The sequence below is a fragment of the Oryza sativa genome, chromosome 9 (genome assembly GCF_034140825.1).
Source record: "Oryza sativa Japonica Group chromosome 9, ASM3414082v1".
NCBI classification, from domain to species: Eukaryota; Viridiplantae; Streptophyta; class Magnoliopsida; order Poales; family Poaceae; genus Oryza; species Oryza sativa.
The window spans coordinates 26407910-26424959 of record NC_089043.1 but is presented as its reverse complement, the minus strand read 5'-3'; the positions used below and the strand labels follow the sequence as shown (position 1 = coordinate 26424959).

Genomic DNA, 17050 nt, shown 5'->3' with positions numbered 1-17050 from the left:
GTATAATTGCACGGGTGATGCTAACGGGCGGTTGATCGCCGCCCCTCCCCCTCCCCCTTACCCCTCTCTTCTTTTCTTCCATCATAAAATTTTTTAAAAAAACACAAATTTTAGTTAAAAAAAGAAAAAAAATTATAATACTCTCATTCATTTACATAGATTTTATACCGTAAACTTTACATGCATAAACTTTATGTATAGAAATATTATATATATAAAATATTTAAATCTGAATTTGAATTTGAATCGGGTATATAAACTATTGACTTATAAACATTCGCTCTACAAACTTTAGGTGGATAAACTTTAGATGTGTAAACTTTAGGTGTATAAACTTACTAAAAGAGGAAAAATATAAAATATTTAAATTCGAATTTGAATTTGAATCAGGTATATAAACTCTTGACTTATAAACATTCGCTCTACAAATTTTAGGTGGATAAATTTTAGATGTGTAAACTTTAAGTGTATAAACTTACTAAAAGAGAAAAAATATAAAATATTTGAATTCGAATTTAAATTTGAATTATTTGAATTGGGTATATAAACTTTTGACTTATAAACATTTACTTTATAAACTTTAGGTGGATAAACGTTAGATATGTAAACTTTAGATGTATAAACTTAACAAAAGAGGAAAAGAAAAAAAAGAAAAAAAAAAGATCACCGCCAGCGATCAATCACTCAATAGAAATTTCGATAATTGTACATATATCTGAAGTATGTACTACAGATTCAGATTTATGTATGTGCATGTATACACATGACCCTGTGCTTCATGAGTTATATATATCAATTGGACATGGCTACACAGCTAGCGGTAGCTCGTTTGTCTAAACCAGCTACCACTCCATCTATGAGAGATCCTATCCACCTATATTTCAAATAAAATTTTCTCTTAAACTACTCATTTGATCTACGATCCGATTACACCGTTGCGTTCGTAACAATTAAATCTTTCTTGCAAGATCTCACACGATTATATTTTGATGAAAAATTGTAAATTACTTTTATAATATATCTAAATTACTTTTAGATTTCACTAAGTTACTTCTTAGACATATAAAAGTAAATTTAGTAAAGCCTAAAAGTAATTTACATATATTAAATTTAGATAAAAAACAATTTGTTTAAAATTTTACATGAAACAGGAAGACAATAATATATCCACTAACAATGCGATACAATTAGCTAATACCGTTGAAATAACAAAACCTCTCTCATTTGAGTATCACACAAACCCTCGAATACGAATCCGGACATGACATGTGAGGTAAAAAACAAACCGGATATGACATGCAAGGTTATACTAGCCCATTCAAATATATGATTAACATCTAACTCCAATAAATCATCGATACGATACTTGCAATACACAAATTCAGTTAGCAAAACCTTCTATCCATTTTTTTTGTTTATCTCCATCCCTCACAATATTTTTTTAACATAAATATAACCACAAAGAGAATGTTACGCATAGTATGAGTGCGAGAAAAATAAGACAAAGTCTCTATATTTATACTTTGTAGTATTTTTTTAGAAAATATTTAACCACACAGCAGAAAGCAGAAAGAGATGCGTGTAGTAGATTTTGGTTTATTGCTACTTCTTCTCTGCAACGTTTCACTTCCTCTTATTTTAATATGTGGTTTAAACAAAACAAATCGTCATATCCATCCCATGATAAATAATATGTTTCCTTTATAATTTTTTCATAGTACTTAAAACATTATAAAATATTTTATTGTAAATATATAAAAATATATTATCACTAACAAAGTTTAATTTCAATACCAATAAACCCAACAAAACAAAACCCAAAAATTACATATGTTTTTACAAATCTATTATTTATACAACGATTTATGACATTTTCATATTTTACATCACATTTATTTATTTGTATTAAAACTAACTAGTTATAAATGTATCTTTAATTTTAATTATCTAACAAAAATATATATGCATTTGAAGATAGTGAAGTTATTTAAAGTGCATTATGACCACTAGATTCGTGACAAATGTTACATTTTAAATGTTTTAAAACTAACTAGTTATAAATGTATCTTTAATTTTAATTATCTAACAAAAAAAATATGCATTTGAAGATAGTGAAGTTATTTAAAGTGCATTATGACCATTAGATTCATGACAAATGTTACATTTTAATTTACCTATAAAAATCATTGATAGAGTAAATTTTACTTTGGGTCACTTTTTATTAACGATGTTTTGTGAAGAAATGGAATGATGGTGAAAACGAGGACGTCCATGAGCGGTGGCATAATAGGCCAACCGTGAAGACGGAGACATTAGTTGGCGGCGACGAAGGCAAGCCGGTGGGTGATGACGAGGACACCCAACAATGACAGCGTAATAGGCCAACCGTAAAGGCGAAGACACTAGTTAGCGGCGGACGAGGCGGCCAGTCGGTGATGACGATGACGCCCAACAATCTCTTGTGGAGATTATGGGTATCAGGTGCCATATGGCTGGGCTATCCGACTAGTTATAGGGGATAGATTATGTATATAGAATATGTATAAGATTATGACTTGTGTATCAAGGAACGGCCTATAGTCCTTGTCTATTAAGATCTATCTATTATCTATCTATCTATCTATTATATTATTAAAACAGCTTTGAAAAGAGGCACCATGTTCGCTGTGGGAGCTAGAAATTCCCACATTAATCGGAGAAAAAGAAAAAAAACAAAAGGAGAGTCCAAGTAGAAGCACAATTTAAGAATAGCAGAAATTCGGAATTAAAAATAGGCAACATTGAAAGAAGTTTCCACATAAGAACCCAATACGAGATGAATCAAAATTCGAAATAAAAATAAAATAAAATCTAAAATTAGAAAAGGAAAGGAGAGTCCAAGTAGAAATACAATTTAAAAATAGCTGAAATTCGGAATTAAAAAAAGCAATATTGAAAGAAGTTTCTATATAAAAACCCAATACGAGATTAATCAAAATTAAAAATAAAAATAAAATAAAATCCAAAATTGAAAAAAGAAAATGAGAGTCCAAGTAGAAATACAATTTAAAAATAGGTAAAATTCGGAATTAAAAATAAGGAATTTTAAAAGAAGAGTCCATATAAGAACCCAATACGAGATTAATTAAAATTCAGAATAAAAATAAATAAATCCAAAATTAGCAAAAGAAAATAAAAGAAGAGTTCAAGTAGGAATACAATTTAAAATTACCTGAAATTCGGAATTAAAAATAAGCAATATTAAAATAAGAATCCATAAAAGAAAACAATACGAGATTAATTAAAATTTAGAATAAAAATTAAAATAATATCCAAAATTAGAAAAATTAAAAGAGAGTTCAAGTAGGAATACATTTTTGAAACAACTTAAATTGAAAATAAAAAATAAAAACATTAAAAGAACACAATACGGTATTGACTTTTTTAAAAAAAAAATTCTAAAAATAGAAGAAAGAAAAATAAGATTTCAATTAGGAATACAATTTATAAATAACTAAAATTTGTGATAAAAATAAAGATTATCGAAAGAAAAGACCATCTAAAACACATGATGAGATAAATTAAGAAACTGGCCTATAAAGGAGTAGGGTGGAGGCGGTTGATACGATATATAAAAACCGTTAATACACCAAACAGAATCCTAATGACGATTAAAAGGACGGACGTCAGGCAGGCCGTGAAGCAAACTTGTAAGGCGGTTGCCGGGACATCTAGAAAGTAAAAAAAAATCTCCGTTGATAATCATATTCGATTTTTAAAATCTCAACGGCAATAAAAAGGTGAACCAGCGGGCGGGGTGTATAAGAGTATAGTTTCAGAGCCGCCGACGGTTGATGGGACTTCTAGAAAATAAGAAATGAATTCCAATAATAAGAGTAGGCGACGAACGGGCTGTAGAGGGGTATAGTGGCATCGTTTGATGGGACTTCTAAAAATTATAAAAAATGAAACTACAAGTCTAATTTTTAAAGGTTCAGAACTTCTAAAAAGTAAAAAAAAAACAATGATAATCATGTTCGATTTTAAAATCTCAATGACAATAAAGAAGGGAGGCAGTGGGTGAGACGTAGAGGAGTACAATGGCAAAGCCGCTGACGGTTTGACGGGACTTCTAGAAAGTAAAACTGAACCAAGACGATAATTATGTTCGATTTTTAAAATCTCAATGACAATAAAGAGAAGAGACAGTGGATGGGCCATAGAGGAGTATAATGGCAACGTTTGACGGGACACCTAGAAATTATAAAAATGAAACCCAACGTGACAATAAACTCTAAAAATATAAAATCCAATTTTTAAAGGTTCCAAGAAGAATGAATAGAAATAGTGGTAGATCAAGCAAGCAAATAAAGAAGGAAATGATATAAGGGGTAGCAACAGGTGTGACTTTTAAAAACTATATAATTAGAAACACGAGGATGATAAGGTTTGGTCTTTCAAAGTCTTAAGACAATAAGATAGCTATTTAATAAATTTTAAGTAAAATTATACTAAAAAATATATGATTTTGTTTGGGTGCTAGCCGCGCAATTGCGCGGGCCACCCAGCTAGTTGTTGATTAAGTAAACTTAAAACGTATGGGGATAAATTTCTATCTTGTAATACTACTCATTTGCCTATATAAGGAGGGCAGGACACCCCTTTGGGTATTCACAACCAGATCATTAGATCAATACACAACTTGAGGATAAAATTCCCGAAATTGGAGTTGAGTATTATCTCTTATTGAGATGGTCTGAACCATGTCTAAATTCTTGTCTCCGCATATATCTATTTTCTTTTGCGCTATTTCTTTTATATTGCCGAATTTCAGTTTCGACACAGCCGAAAGAAAATTTCGTAGGACGGCCGTTCTACGGATAGGGGAAGGACCGCCGTTCTACCAAATTTTCTTCCGTCACAGCCACTGACCGAGCCATGACCCAACGAATCCCCAAGTTCCCAACGCGTCAAAAAAGGAGAAGGGACAGCAAACCAGGCAATGACACAGCTCAAAAAAGGAAAAAAGAAAAGAAAAGAAAAGAAAGAGGAATATAGGGACACGAATTGCATCTTGTTGTTCCTATGGTTCTGCCACTTGTATTTCAGTTACAAGTTTAATTGGGCAACAATTTTGGATACAGAAAGAATCATATATACCCAATCTTTTCTTTTTGTTTGTGTAAGGAGCTATGTCCAGTCTATACTCCTTGAATTTTCATTATCTAAAAAATATTGCTTCAATTCCTACACACATGTGGTGCTGACAAGCCTAAGTACGACTCGTTCGAGAATCGAGAGGCTCGTCGTCTCCAGCCTCTTTACGTGCTATCCGTGAGCTGAATATTACCACAAATTCGGTTCTTCTTGATTGTCACCCTCAACCTCAAGACAGGATGGACATGAATATCGTCGACCACGTCGTAAGCGCAATGGCAGCAATCAGGTAAGTCCACAAACTGAGCCATGGTTCCTGGATCGAACAGATCACACACACACAAGACACATGATCAGGTGATCAAGATCTTCCTAGAAGCATGGACAGAAACTTCAGAAATCAAGAGTGAAACTGCATGGGATTCAGGGACTACCGATGTTCATTGCAGGTGGCAGTGCGAACAGCATCATCAGCACGTAGCGGTACAATGGATCGTGTGGCAATAATCCAACCCCATAGGCAGCATGGACAACCGCCATCCCGATCAAGGGTTGGATCACGTAGCGGATGCAGACGATCGTGATGATCACCGTACGCTTCAGCCCTGCATGCACATGTTCATTATAGCACCACATTGTCAAATCATGTACTAATTAGGCTTAAAAAATTCGTCTCGCAATTTACACGCATTCTGTGTAATTAGTTTTTTTCTATATTTAATACTACATCTGTGTGTCAAACATTCGATGCGACATTTTATGGCATTGATTTACTGTTGATTACTGTAGCGATCAATCCCGTTCGTCCACGTTTAATCCAGCAGCTGAAAATCGTTCGAGGAAAAAAAAATCCAACTTAACAGCTGAAAATGAAGAATGCATATTCTAGTTGCGGATACATTCCCCCGGCGGCGGTGGCTTTGGACCGATCCCATCGTTGATTCGGATTCGGGGAGCAACCGCGCGCGCAAGAGGGGAGGAGCGAGCGAGGATCATCAGGTTGGTTGGTTTCCGTCTCCGTTTCGCTTCGGAAGCGCTCTCCACGGTTCCCCCCTGATTTAAAGCTGGTCGGTCTTCACATTGGCACAGCTTCCCACCGCAATCTTGGAAAAATCTTGAGCGATCGAGTTGCGGGCGGTGGAGATGGTGGCCGACAAGTGGGCGCTGGAGAAGGCTCAGGCACTGCAAGATTTGGAGGAGGAATTCAACCAACAAACTGCAAAGATTCTCACCTGTTACCAACTACCTAAGCACCTCAGGCTGGATCTCCATGAGCAGCACCGCAATGACTACATGGTGCCTGACGATCTCAGGCTCAAGTTCGTGAATGCCGTTTTCGAGGGCAATCCCAGGATGCTTGATCACGAAGAGAAGCTCAAGGCCCAGGCTCGCAAAGAAGCAGACAAGTTTTGGACGGAGGCGGCGGGGGCGGCGAACAAGGCGCAAGCCCTGCAAGACATGAAAGAGTGGTACATGCAATTACTTGTTAATCATGCTTTTGACATAGAAGGCATACCTGAGCGCATCAAGGAGGCCTACATCAGGGAAATCAAGCTAGATGACGAGGAGCTGATGTTCAAGAACCATGTGGAGAAGAAATTCGGGATATGTAATCACGAAACAAGACTCCGGGTCCGAGCTTGGGAGGAATCGCAGCAGTTTCGGATCAAGACAATGGCCGATTATTGGGCAGCGAAGAAGCTGCACGCCTTGCAAGATCTGGAAAAGGCACACATTCAGCGTTTCATGAACATATTAGACAAAATAGACATACCTGACTACGTCCAACAGGCCTACTTCCAGAAATACAAGGTACCTGATGATCTCCGGCTGCGTTACATAAACCATGTGGAGATTAAATTCAGGAGGATGCCTGATGATGAAGAGGAACCACCTAAGGGTTACATTTCGGAGGATTACAACAAGTTGAAGGCGCAGGCCTTACAAGATTTGGAGTACAAATTCAACCAACAGACTGCAAGGATTCTCAAGTGTTATGACCTACCTGAGCACATCAGGCTGGGTCTCCCAGGAGCAACACTGCAATGACTACAAGGTGCCTGACAATCTCCGGGTCAAGTTCATAACTGCCGTTTTCAAGGGAAATTCCAGGATACTTGATCACAAGGGGGAGCTTAAGGTCCAGGCTCGGAAAGAAGCAGAGAAGTTTTGGATTGAGGAGGCGGCAACGGAGAAGAAGACACAAGCCCTACAAGATATGGAAGAGAGGTTCAAGCAACAATTTATCAAGCTTGGTTATGCCAGGAAAGGCATACCTGAGCATATCCAGGAGTACTACCTCACGGATTGTAAGTTACATGAAGATACCCTACTTAAGTTCAGGAATGATGTCGAGGAGAAATTCGAGATGCGTAACCACGAAATGCAACTCAAGATCCGGGCTTGGGAGAAAACACAGCAGTTTCGGATTGAGATGATGGCTGATAAACGGGCAGCGAAGAAGACAAAGGCACTGCAAGATATGGAGGAGAGATATATTCAGGATTTTATGAACATAGTTGACAAATTAGATGTACCTGAGTACTTCCAGCAGGCCTACTTCCAGAAATTTAAGGTACCTGACGACATCCGACTGCGTTACATAAATGATATCGAGGAGGAATTCAGGATGCTTGGTGACAAAGAGGGATATAAGGTTCACATTTGGGACAGTTTCAAGAAGTTGAAGTCCCTCATCACCTGTCATCTCTTGTGCGGCCGTGCTCAGCTAAAAACACGAATATTAGGGAAAAATCTAATATCAAATAAAAAGAAGCAGTGAGGCTTCAAATTCAGACCGGCTAGCCCACTAACTTGTGAAGCTAGCCAGAAGCTCGAAGGGATCGCTTCTGATCACTGCCCCAACCGAAACGCGTGATCTAGAAAACCCTCCAAGCAATTACTAAACAGTGCCATTTATCTGGCATACATTTCCATACATCCCTATGTAATCGATTGTTAAGTACTCCCTCTATTTTAAAATATTTGACACCGTTGAATTTTTAGTACGTGTTTGACCATTCGTCTTATTCAAAAAATTTAAGTAATTATCTATTTTTTTCATATCATTTGATTCATTGTTAAATATGCTTTCATGTACACATACAGTTTTACATATTTCACAATTTTTTTTAATAAGACGAACGGTTAAACACGTGCTAAAAAGTCAACGGTGTCAAATATTATGAAACGGAGGGAGTAGCAAATAGTGCTATTTAACATATCGGTTAGTAATAAGAAGTGATCTATTTGTGTGCTTTTATTGTGAATAAAGGGATGGCAGGAATTGAATAAAGGGTATGTGTGAAATCATCTGAGATAGTAGCTTGGGTGCTGTTAAAATCTGTGATACTGTGTATGTTATGCCGAAACAAGCTCTTCGATCTTCCTTCTAGTGCTTTGCTTTTAAGTCTAGCTGTTTACAGTCTTTGTACTTAAAATTTTACTAGACTTTTGAGTGTATTTCTATATGCTGTGAGCCTGTTATAATCATGAATGCGCGGTGCTCACCGAATCCGAATCCGAATCGACGACGTACGGCGCCAGTGGCAAGGGGGAACTCCTGCTTGTTGTGGAGCATGTGGGTCATCGGTGGAGTTGCCCATGGCCGCCACCCTGCCGGAAGCCGCGGTGATGGCTGTGCGGCCGTCCGCCCGAGCACGTGGCTGCGCAGACGTCGCGGAGGCGGAAGGGGAAGCTGTCGCTCTCGACGGCATCGACACCGAACACCCGACGCAGCGACGACCACTCCGCCAACCCCCGCCGGAACAGCGCCGCCACCCGCCCTTCCCGAGGCTCGCCACCACGAACGCCAGCGCCGCGCCACCTCCGCCGTGTCAACCTACCCCGTTCAGCAGCGGCATAGGAGGCGGCGCCGGAGCGGATGGGGAGGAGCGGCATCATCGTCGGAGTCGCCGGAGGCTGTACCACGGGGCGACGCGCGTGGGTGCCTGGCCGCGGCGTCGCCGCTCCTCCCGCTTGCCAACAAGACCCGCGCGCGGCCGGCCGCCGACGAAAGCATGCGCACGCTGGAGTGGGAGACTGACACGAATTGCTGCTTTACTGTTCCTATGGTTTTGCCACTTGTATTTTCAGTTGCAAACCAAATGGACCAAAAACTTGGGATACATAAATAATCATGTACCCAATCTTTTCTTTTTGTGTGTATGAGGACCTATGCCCAGTCTATAATCCTTGAATCTATCTATTTATTATATTATTAAAGCAATAGAAAAAGAAGCCTCCATGTTCGCTCTCAGCACCTAGAAATTTTCATATTAATCGGAGAAAAAGAAAAATAAGAGTCCATGTACAAATATAATTTTAAAATAGCTGAAATCCGGAAATAAAAAAAGAATTATTGGAAGAGGAAAATAGAGTCCATACAAGAATATAATTTAGAACTAACTAAAATTCGGAATTAAAAAAAGAAAAACTAAAACTAGAGTTTAGAGTTCATATAAAAATATAATTTCGAAATAACTAAAATTCAAAATAAAAAATATTGGAAGAAGAGTTTAGAGTCCATAAATAACTTAAATACGGAATTAAAAAGAAATATTAAAAGATGAGCTAGAGTCTATATAAAAAAACCAATTAGAATTAACAGAAATTCAAAATTAAAAAAAAAGAATATTGGAAGAGAAAAATAGAGTCTGAATACAATTTAGAACTAAGTGAAATTCGGAATTAAAAAACATGAAAAAACTAGAGGTTAGAGTCCATACAGAAATATAATTTAGAAATAACTAAAATTCGAAATAGAAAAATGAATATTGCAAAGAAGAGTTAAGAGTCCATATATGATTAGGAGTACAATTTAGAAATAACTAAAATTTAAAATTAAAAAATATATATTTAAAGATAAGTTTTAGAGTTCATATAAAAATACAATAAGAAATAACAGAAAATCAGAATTAAGAAATAAAAAATTGAAAGAGTAGACAAGAGTCTGTGTAGGTATAAAATTCTAAAAGTCGAATTGTCACGCCCCAAACTAGCTCCAGACGGGAACTACCGTGAGAAGCTCCAAATTAACCGGTAAGCCAATACCAGTCCCAAAAAACCACGCTGGTATCATAGGAAGATAGAATATCACAACATCAGTGGTCTCTTAATTAAGAGTAGTTTTACAGTCATGTTGAGGCTACGGGTAGACCTCGAGCTCACAAGTGTATTACAAAAGAGAAAGCGGAAATGAAGACTGCCCCACGGCCACAAGCATGACTTGGGAACACCTCGTCAAAATTGCTTGAAGCCAGACTGCTCCTGGAAGAACCGGATTATTTATGTAGAGCAAGGGTGAGTACAGGGTATACTCAGCAAGTCATCGAAATTAAGTGTTTATTGCAAGCTTCATAGAAAGATTGTTTGTTTTTGCATACGATTTTGTTTAAAACTTTTTCAAATGTTTCTAAGAGAGTGCTTCTCAACAACGCGGACACGACAGTGCACCATGCCCGGTCGGACTAGTACAATGTATCAATCTTTAACAGATCAAGAGTTGGCCCCCAGCCAAACGATTTGGATGGCCTCCCTGGCCCAGCTGATCACATCAGCCACAGTCAAAAGCAACGTGTTCCAGCACACCATAGCAATTTCACAAGCAGTAATCGAATCAAAACTACGCTAAGGAATCACCTCACATCCACCCATGACCGAGGACCGAGGGCGGCTAATCGCGGGGAGAGACGTGGCGCCAAGGGAGGCTAGCAACGGCGAGCTGCGGCGGCCGGCGGTGGGCTAATTAACACCTAAAGGAGAGAGGGAAAAGGGAGTCGGAGCGGCGAGGGGTACCGAGAGGGGTGGCGCTGCGAAGAGGGCTGAAGGCGCGGGGTGTGATCGCCTCGGCCTCGGGTCAGGGAAGGGGAAGGAGAGGAGTGGCCGAAGTCCGTGTCAAGCGCCTCCAAGAGCATTGGCTCCTCCGGCGCACTTGACGATGGCGGACGACGGCGTGGGAGTGACGGCGGCGGATTTTGGTGCTGGAGCTCGGCTGCGAAAAGGGAAGCGGCCGAACGAGAGGAGAGGCGTGGGTTTTATAGGCGTTGTATGACGGTGGAACGGGGACGACAGTTCGTAGATAGGCGGTGGAGGCGCGCGGCACGTTGGCGCTAGGAGCCAAGAGTGATAGAGGTGACGCGAGCAGTAGTCAGGAAAAGGAAAAGGAGACGGTGAGGGAAAGCGAAATTTCTTCGCGTCTGGCGCCCGCGCGCTCCCGCGCCATCCCCACCACGCGCCCCACCACACGTGTCGTTGCAACGAATCACCCGCATATTACGGAAGCGCTTTATTAAGGAAATCCGTTTTATTTTTTGTACCACCAACAATGTTTCAATAAATGTACTTGTGATATTTCAGTATGTATGGATCAAATGTTGCAGTGAATTGAAACATCCTTTCGTTATTTGCTGAAACATTGTTTTTATATAGGGTGAAACAACGCCCGATTTTTTTTGGAAACCGTTGTTTCATACGTTGTAGCAAAATGTTTAATGAGATGATTTGGTTGTGTTTCAGTTTTTACAAGATTGAAACATCTTCGATCTACTTAGTGAAATATTTCCGATCTACTTGGTAGAACAGCGCCCGATTTTTGCCAAAAAATCGGGCGCCCGATCTCTAGTTGCATCCGAGGGAAAGCAGCTTGGTCCCTTGCCATATTGGGGAAAAGGGAGAGGGAGGAGGAGGAGGTGGAGAGCTGTGGCTGCTACTCCCGTTTTTTTGGATGGATGCGGCAGAGTGCGGGGCCGGGTAGATGATGCAAGTGATGATGGCAAAAGGGAGGGTGGCTGGCTCGGTGCCGAGCGGAGACATACGGCGGCGGCGGCGACCGGGCGGTCGGCCACGACGCTCACGCGCGGGAGTCAGCGGCGACGGCGAAAAATAAAAAAGGCACCGGCGGCAACGCGCGGCGAGAGAGAGAGAGAGAGAGAGAGCTCTCCCTTCGAGCGGGAACGTGAGGGGAATAGGCCGAAAGGGAAAAATGGGCCGAGCAAGGGAGATTCGGCCCAATGACCAAGAAGGGGTGTAATAGACTTTTACAAGGAAAATTTGATTTGGAGGGTTTATAGAGTAGGATTTGATTTCGGATTCGGAATTGGGATAGAGAGATAGAGAGTGAGATCTTGGCGCACACAGACACAACAGGACCACAACCAAAGAACGAGTTTCGAAAATTAGGGTTTTTATTGAATTGTTAAGTATTTCCTACCAACGCCACGACTGATGTGCGTTACACCAGTCTAAGTCCATATAGGAGTACAGTTTAGAAATAAGTAAAATTTCAAATAAAAAAAGAATATTTAGAGAAGACGATAGACTATTAAGTCCATATAAGAAGAGTATAATTTAGAAATAACAAAATTTCGAACTACAAAATTAGAAATTTAATAAAGTGAGGATGATTGGGAGTAGAGTATAGAGTCCATATAAAAAATACAATTTTGAAATAACTGAAAAAAATAAAAATATTTTTTAATATGTTAAAAAAATTATAGTTATCTACGCGGGCCACCATGCTATTTTTCATTATCTAAAAAAATACTGCTTCAATTTCTATACACGTGTGGACGTGTGGTGCTCATGGGCAAGCCTCAGTTTCGGCTCTTTCGGAGAGGCTCATTGTCTCCGGCTTCTTTACATTTTATCCGTGAGCTGAATCATTCCAGCTAAACCAATATTGCCACAAAGTTGGTTCTTCTTGTCACCCTCAACCTCAAGACAGGATGGACATGAATATCGTCGACCACGTCGTGAGTGCAATGGCAGCAATCAGGTAAGTCCACAAGAAGATCACTGAGCATTCCTCTTGACCAACATCAAACAGCTGAGCCATGGTTCCTGGATCGAACAGATCACACACACACAAGACACATGATCAGGTGATCAAGATCTTCCTAGAAGCATGGACAGAAGAAACTTCAGAAATCAGAATGAAACTGCATGGGATTCAGGGGCTACCGATGTTCATTGCAGGTGGCAGCGCGAACTGCATCATCAGCACGTAGCGGTACAATGGATCGTGTGGCAAGAATCCAACCCCATAGGCAGCATGGACAACCGCCATCCCGATCAAGGGTTGGATCACGTAGCGTATGCAGACGATCGTGATGATCACCGTACGCTTCAGCACCGACTTCCGTAGCCCTGCATGCACATACATTCAGAGAAGTTCAGAAAACTCACAAGATGATGCAGTTAATTTCCATATCATTAGTTCATGAGTAATTAACACCTACCTTGTGTCAGATTCCCCCCTAGGATTAGGGTGATGCAAGGAATCGTGCCATTGCTGAAAGACAAACGAACCGTGAGTAAAGGCTGAGGAAACACTTGAAATATGCTGTTTAAGGCAGACAGAAATGGAGAAACCTAACATGTAAATGCTCACTCACCCCATTAGTTGGAGGGACTCCTGGATGACTCTCAGTGGGGCGCCATTGCCGATGACAAGAGATTTCAACCATGGGACTAGGCCAACAACAAATCCAAGTATCTGAAACAACAACACAAAGACAACTTCAGTGCAATCAGTTGACACTGCCAATATGAGCAATGAGCATTGATATCAACTTGATGTGATGAAAATGGTGTAACTGGTTTTGGCAGGAACATACTGCAGATACAGTTGGTGGTGCCATCAGCTCCTCGACAACCTGGTGGACGGTTTCCTTCAGGTTTGTCCAGAATCCTCCTTTGTTAGCAATCTCTCTCTCGCAAGTCAGAAGTGGAGCTTCCTGCATTTCTGACAAATCAGTTTTCTCTGAAGATTTGCATGGAACGAACCAGACAATGGTGCACTGGACTGACCATTAATTAGTCGACTTACCATTTGGTTCTCTTCATTGTGTTCAGGAGCCAGTTTAGCTGACACCAGAAGAGCCGCCTCCTCATCAGCGTAAGCAGTTTCACCGTCTAATTTTACTTGATCATGACCTTGTGCAGGATGATGCTCTTCATCGCTGTCGGCCGGGCACTGGATGCTTTTGGACTGCATCTTGTGGTACATTTTGCCTGCCTTCTGCATGAGGCTGTATGTATGTGTCCATATGAATAAGCCACCAAGCTGCAGATACAGAGTGAACGATCAATTCTGTTATTCAACTGAATGAAAAAGGCACACGATAATTCAGTGAATGTGAGATGCAGAAATATAATTTTGCTTACAGCCATGGATAATGATGAGTAGGAGAGCCCACGAGAGCGGCAAAGGCTCCGGTCTTTTCCGAACGGGTTGCCGTCTTCGTCACAGACTGCTGGAACAATGATCAAGAGCAAGTTGCCAAGATTTCCTGCGTTTTATTTTTGTTAGTTGAAGCACTGTAAATACTACTCCCTCCGTTTCGAAATATTCGACGCCGTTGACTTTTTAGCACATATTTGACCGTTCGTCTTATTAAAAAAATTAAGTAATTATTAATTCTTTTCCTACCATTTGATTCATTGATAAATATATTTTCATGTAGGCATATAATTTTACATATTTCACAAAAGTTTTTGCATAAGACGAACGGTCAAACATGTGCTAAAAAGTCAACGGTGTCAAATATTTCGAAACGGAGGGAGTATTATGTATCTCCGGAGTATGAACAAAAGAAAGATGCAATCCGGATAGGAAACTGAACCTGCTGAACAGAAGGCAATGATCATTCCTCGGAAATGCTGTGGTGGTTTCAGTATTTTACATGCTATCCAGCCTAGAGTGCCACCAACAATGAATGTGATTCCTATATTAACTGGCATAAACCACCTGCATGATAAAAGGCTTCTGTTAGTCCAGTTGGGTTACCCTGCAAACAGAAACTGAAGCTAGATCTTATATGCCCTGCCTCTGAATGAAAAGATGACTTGTGTAACATTGTTTAGTGTTCTAAAGGTACTAGTAGTCTAGTACTATGTCATTTCAAACAGGAATTCTTTTAAAATTCAGAAGAGTCCACACTTCAAAAAATTCAGAAAAGTCTGACTGAGCTGCTTTGTAGTAACCGCATATATATATAAAGTATAAACTCACCAAGAAATGACGTCAGAAAGTGTGACCGTCTTAGCCAGGCTAGCAAACATCAGGGATGGTGTGAAGACAGTGAAAACAACCTGTTAGAAATCTCAACAGGTTTAGCCAGAGACAATACCAGATTAATTTGCATTGAACAGTGATGTGCTAATGAGAGCTCGCCTTGTTCATATCCCTTAGAGCGCTTGAGGTTAGAATTTTGCTGTAACCAGAAGCGAGAAAAGCTCCAATAACACCTATGAGTAGGACCTGAACGATTGGCATAGAAGCCACAAGAAGCAATGACAAGAAGCCCATCTTTTCTGATGTTGGATTAAACTCTCCTTTTCTGGAAATGTTTCAGATGTCTTGTGATTAGTCCTCAGGAGATGATTCAAAGTTAGAGGTTACAGTGACATGAGTAGTATCCTAAGGTCCTGAATTCAAATCTCTTATGGTGCGAATTTCAGATTGGGTTGTTTGCGGGGTTAAATTCCCTATTTCAATGGCCGTATATATCCGGTTAGATATAGAGGCCGGGTAAAAAATACCCTTCTCTAAAAAAATAATAAAAAAAAGATGATTCAAAGTTCTTCAGGGCTCGTACACCCTGCTAAGATAATCGATCAATAAAGAAATGAAACGTTTAGATTTCTTAGTCACATACATTAGTTATTTTTTTTATTTAAAAAAAGAAAAAGAAAAGGAGTATGGGAACCGTATGAGAACTTCAGGAACGCAATTGAGTACTACTAATACAGTTATTAATATTCCATTTTTATTTATATTTTTTTCTTCCATCTTCTAGCATGTGTTAGTTAATTTGAAAATGACATATCCACATTGCTTGCACTGTTCTTGGTCATCGTCTCCTACAAGAGGGTGAAAGACGTGAAGCTCGAGCACACTGAACAAGTCAATGTTGCTGGGCACAACACCTCCTTTTACGGAATGATTGCAAGGTCCCAAAAAAGAAAGAAAATGGAAACTTAAATATCAGAGAATATTGTTGTCCACTGATGAGGCATTGAACTACAATTTTTTATTCTCAGGCCAGCGATAGAACCGTATAGAGCTGGAAGTTTCTTTATACTTCGTTCATGTATATAGAAACCATTTTAGCAGGAACCTAGCTGTCAAATTAGCACTTTAGCAGATTTACAAGAACAATGACAAGTTCAAAAAAGAAAAAAGAACGCACGCATTCATGTAAACAAGAAAAAGGAAAGAATGGCTTGGTTTCAAAAAGAAAAAAAAAAGAAAAAGGAAAGAATGCTAATGCAAAGCCAGCCGTTAATTGCAGTCCTAATCTGACAGCAGTTACCAGAAACTGCATCTTCAGTACTCGTAGCTGGAAACATCATGCAGCTCAAAACAGCCAGCTCATTGCCTCAAGTTGCTCGACAGGAAGCAAAGTTTGAGAACTAATTGCAAGACTAGGCAACACCAAATCAACGAGGCAAAGCGAGGAAGAAGAAAGAAGAAGAGAAAAAAATGCACAAGAAAACATAACTAGCTAGCTTCCTCCAAAGAAGCAGGAGGGCAGACGAATCATGCTCCAGACGATCTCCATGGCAATCGGAGCTAAGCTAAAATCTAGCTTAGCTTTCTACCAGCTCCCAAAATCAAGGAGAACGCGAGACAGAGGACAAAACATGGGAAGAACTCAAAGTCAGTCAGAAAGCAGAAGCTGACCTGAATGGGCGCAGACGGTGGAGAGCTAGCTAGCTTGAGGTTGGGTAATGGAATCAATCGATCCACCTGAAATGCATTATAATTAGTTGGGAAGGAAGCCGCTTATATACGTAGGAGAGAAGAGGAGAGCTAGCTAGGAGAGAGAGCGTGTTCAAACACGCAGCCGCTGCGGCTGCTGCGAGAGAAGGGAGAAGATGAGGCCTACACCGCATCCACCCCCGGGGAGCC

At 40.0% G+C, this 17050-nt stretch overlaps 1 protein-coding gene and 1 pseudogene across 1 annotated transcript; one reads left to right on the top strand and one right to left on the bottom strand.

Moving 5' to 3' along the window:
- Positions 1–6180: 6180 nt before the first annotated feature.
- On the top strand, positions 6181–8623 carry LOC107278882 (uncharacterized; annotated as a pseudogene).
- A 4009-nt stretch (positions 8624–12632) lies between these two features.
- On the bottom strand, positions 12633–17050 carry LOC4347808 (protein PIN-LIKES 7). Its single transcript, XM_015757161.2, has 11 exons — positions 16823–17050; positions 15311–15476; positions 15149–15228; positions 14760–14884; positions 14302–14426; positions 13964–14200; positions 13752–13871; positions 13530–13630; positions 13374–13426; positions 13096–13281; positions 12633–12975 (listed from the first exon to the last, which is right to left on the bottom strand). Exons 2-11 carry the CDS (start codon positions 15443–15445, stop codon positions 12851–12853), a joined length of 1287 nt encoding a protein of 428 aa, XP_015612647.1. The 5' UTR covers positions 15446–15476; positions 16823–17050; the 3' UTR covers positions 12633–12850.

What these genes read in the sequence shown, in the direction of transcription:
- LOC4347808 (XM_015757161.2), bottom strand. Translation starts at nt 15,445, where the DNA reads ATGGGCTTCTTGTCATTGCTTCTTGTGGCTTCTATGCCAATCGTTCAG. An exon ending in CTTTCTGACGTCATTTCTTG is followed by an intron (nt 14,885 to 15,148) that starts GTGAGTTTATAC and finishes TTTATCATGCAG; the next exon opens with GTGGTTTATGCCAGTTAATA. An exon ending in GAGTCCCTCCAACTAATGGG is followed by an intron (nt 13,427 to 13,529) that starts GTGAGTGAGCAT and finishes TTTGTCTTTCAG; the next exon opens with CAATGGCACGATTCCTTGCA.